The 1194-nt window shown below is 62.6% G+C and overlaps 1 protein-coding gene across 1 annotated transcript in view; it reads left to right on the forward strand.

Annotated features, from left to right (window-relative positions):
- Nucleotides 1–983: 983 nt before the first annotated feature.
- The window catches only part of LOC104408322 (rap guanine nucleotide exchange factor-like 1), a gene marked incomplete at both ends in the record, with an annotated part of 1638 nt that continues 1427 nt past the window's right edge, over nucleotides 984–1194 (forward strand). The window contains 1 exon segment of the mRNA XM_010017879.1: nucleotides 984–1194. Coding sequence (XP_010016181.1) covers nucleotides 984–1194 — 211 coding nt within the window.

Here is a 1194-nt window from a genome sequence, read left to right on the forward strand (position 1 = left end):
GGGGTGCGGGGGGTTTGGCGGGCCCCAGCCTATGCCCCAAACTGCTTTGTCCTGCTTTGGTGGCAGTTTGTCCCCCACGGGCACTGTGCCCTGGCATGGTGGTCCATGGCCGGGTTAATGGGCTGGGGCCTGGGAGATGCTTGAGAGGACCCTGGGGGGGACCCTGGTGTCCCACCATGGTGGTCCTGGAGCTTAGGACACAGCCCTGGGCACCCATCAGATGGGACCTGCTCAGGGCCCAGGGTCGAGGGTTATTCTGGTGCTGCAGAGGGAGCGGTGCCCGGTCCAAAGATCGCTAGGTGCTGGCACTGACAGGATCACCACTGGGATTGGCCTCTTGTGTCACCCGGCCGTGCCAAAACCCCCTCCTGGTAGCATGGGGGTTCTGTGTTTTCCAGTGCCACACTGGGAATTGGCATTACCCCCCTTGGCTGCCTGCTCTGATGAGGGGCAGGATCCTGGGGGTGCTGTTGGGGGGCTGTGCAGGGTGTGGTGCCCACTTCTGCCCCCAAATCCCCTCCAGAGTCGCTCCTGGATGACATCGTGCTCACACACTCGCTCTTCCTGCCCACCGAGTGCTTCCTGCAGCAGCTGCACCAGCAATATCCTTGGGGGGTCACTTTGGGGTGCCATGGGGGTGCAGTGAGGAGGGTCCGAGGATGGGCATGAGAAGGGCATCAGGGTGCAATGAGAGTGGGCACAAAGATGCAGTGGGGAAGGGTCTAAGGCTGGGCACAGGGAGGGCATGAGGGTGGTACAGGGGTGAACATGAAGGTGCAACCAGGAGGGTATCAGGGTGGGCATGAGAGTGCCATGAAGGTGACATAATGATAGGCATAAGGGTGACACAAGGGTGGTACAAGGGTGGGCATGGAGGAGAGCAGCAGGGTGTTGTGGTGGGAGCAGTAAGGAGGGGGGGAATAGGGGTGCCATGAGTGTAGGAGTGTGGGTGCCATAGTGCTGACATACGGGTTCGAGTACAGGGTGGGCAGTGGGATGCCACCAGGGTGGGCACAAGGACCCTCACAGGGGGTGCCCGGGGTCCCTCCTTGCCGTGGGGCCTCCTTGACGGTGCCACCTTCGTGCTGCCGTGCTGGGAGGACGGGGCTGGGCTGCGGCACAAGCGGGCAGTGCTGGCCGTGCTGCTGCACTTCCTTGAGACCTACAAGGGACTGCTGCAGGAGGAGGAGAGCG

The sequence above is a fragment of the Nestor notabilis genome, unplaced genomic scaffold (assembly GCF_000696875.1).
Source record: "Nestor notabilis isolate BGI_N333 unplaced genomic scaffold, ASM69687v1 scaffold24767, whole genome shotgun sequence".
Classification (NCBI taxonomy): domain Eukaryota; kingdom Metazoa; phylum Chordata; class Aves; order Psittaciformes; family Psittacidae; genus Nestor; species Nestor notabilis.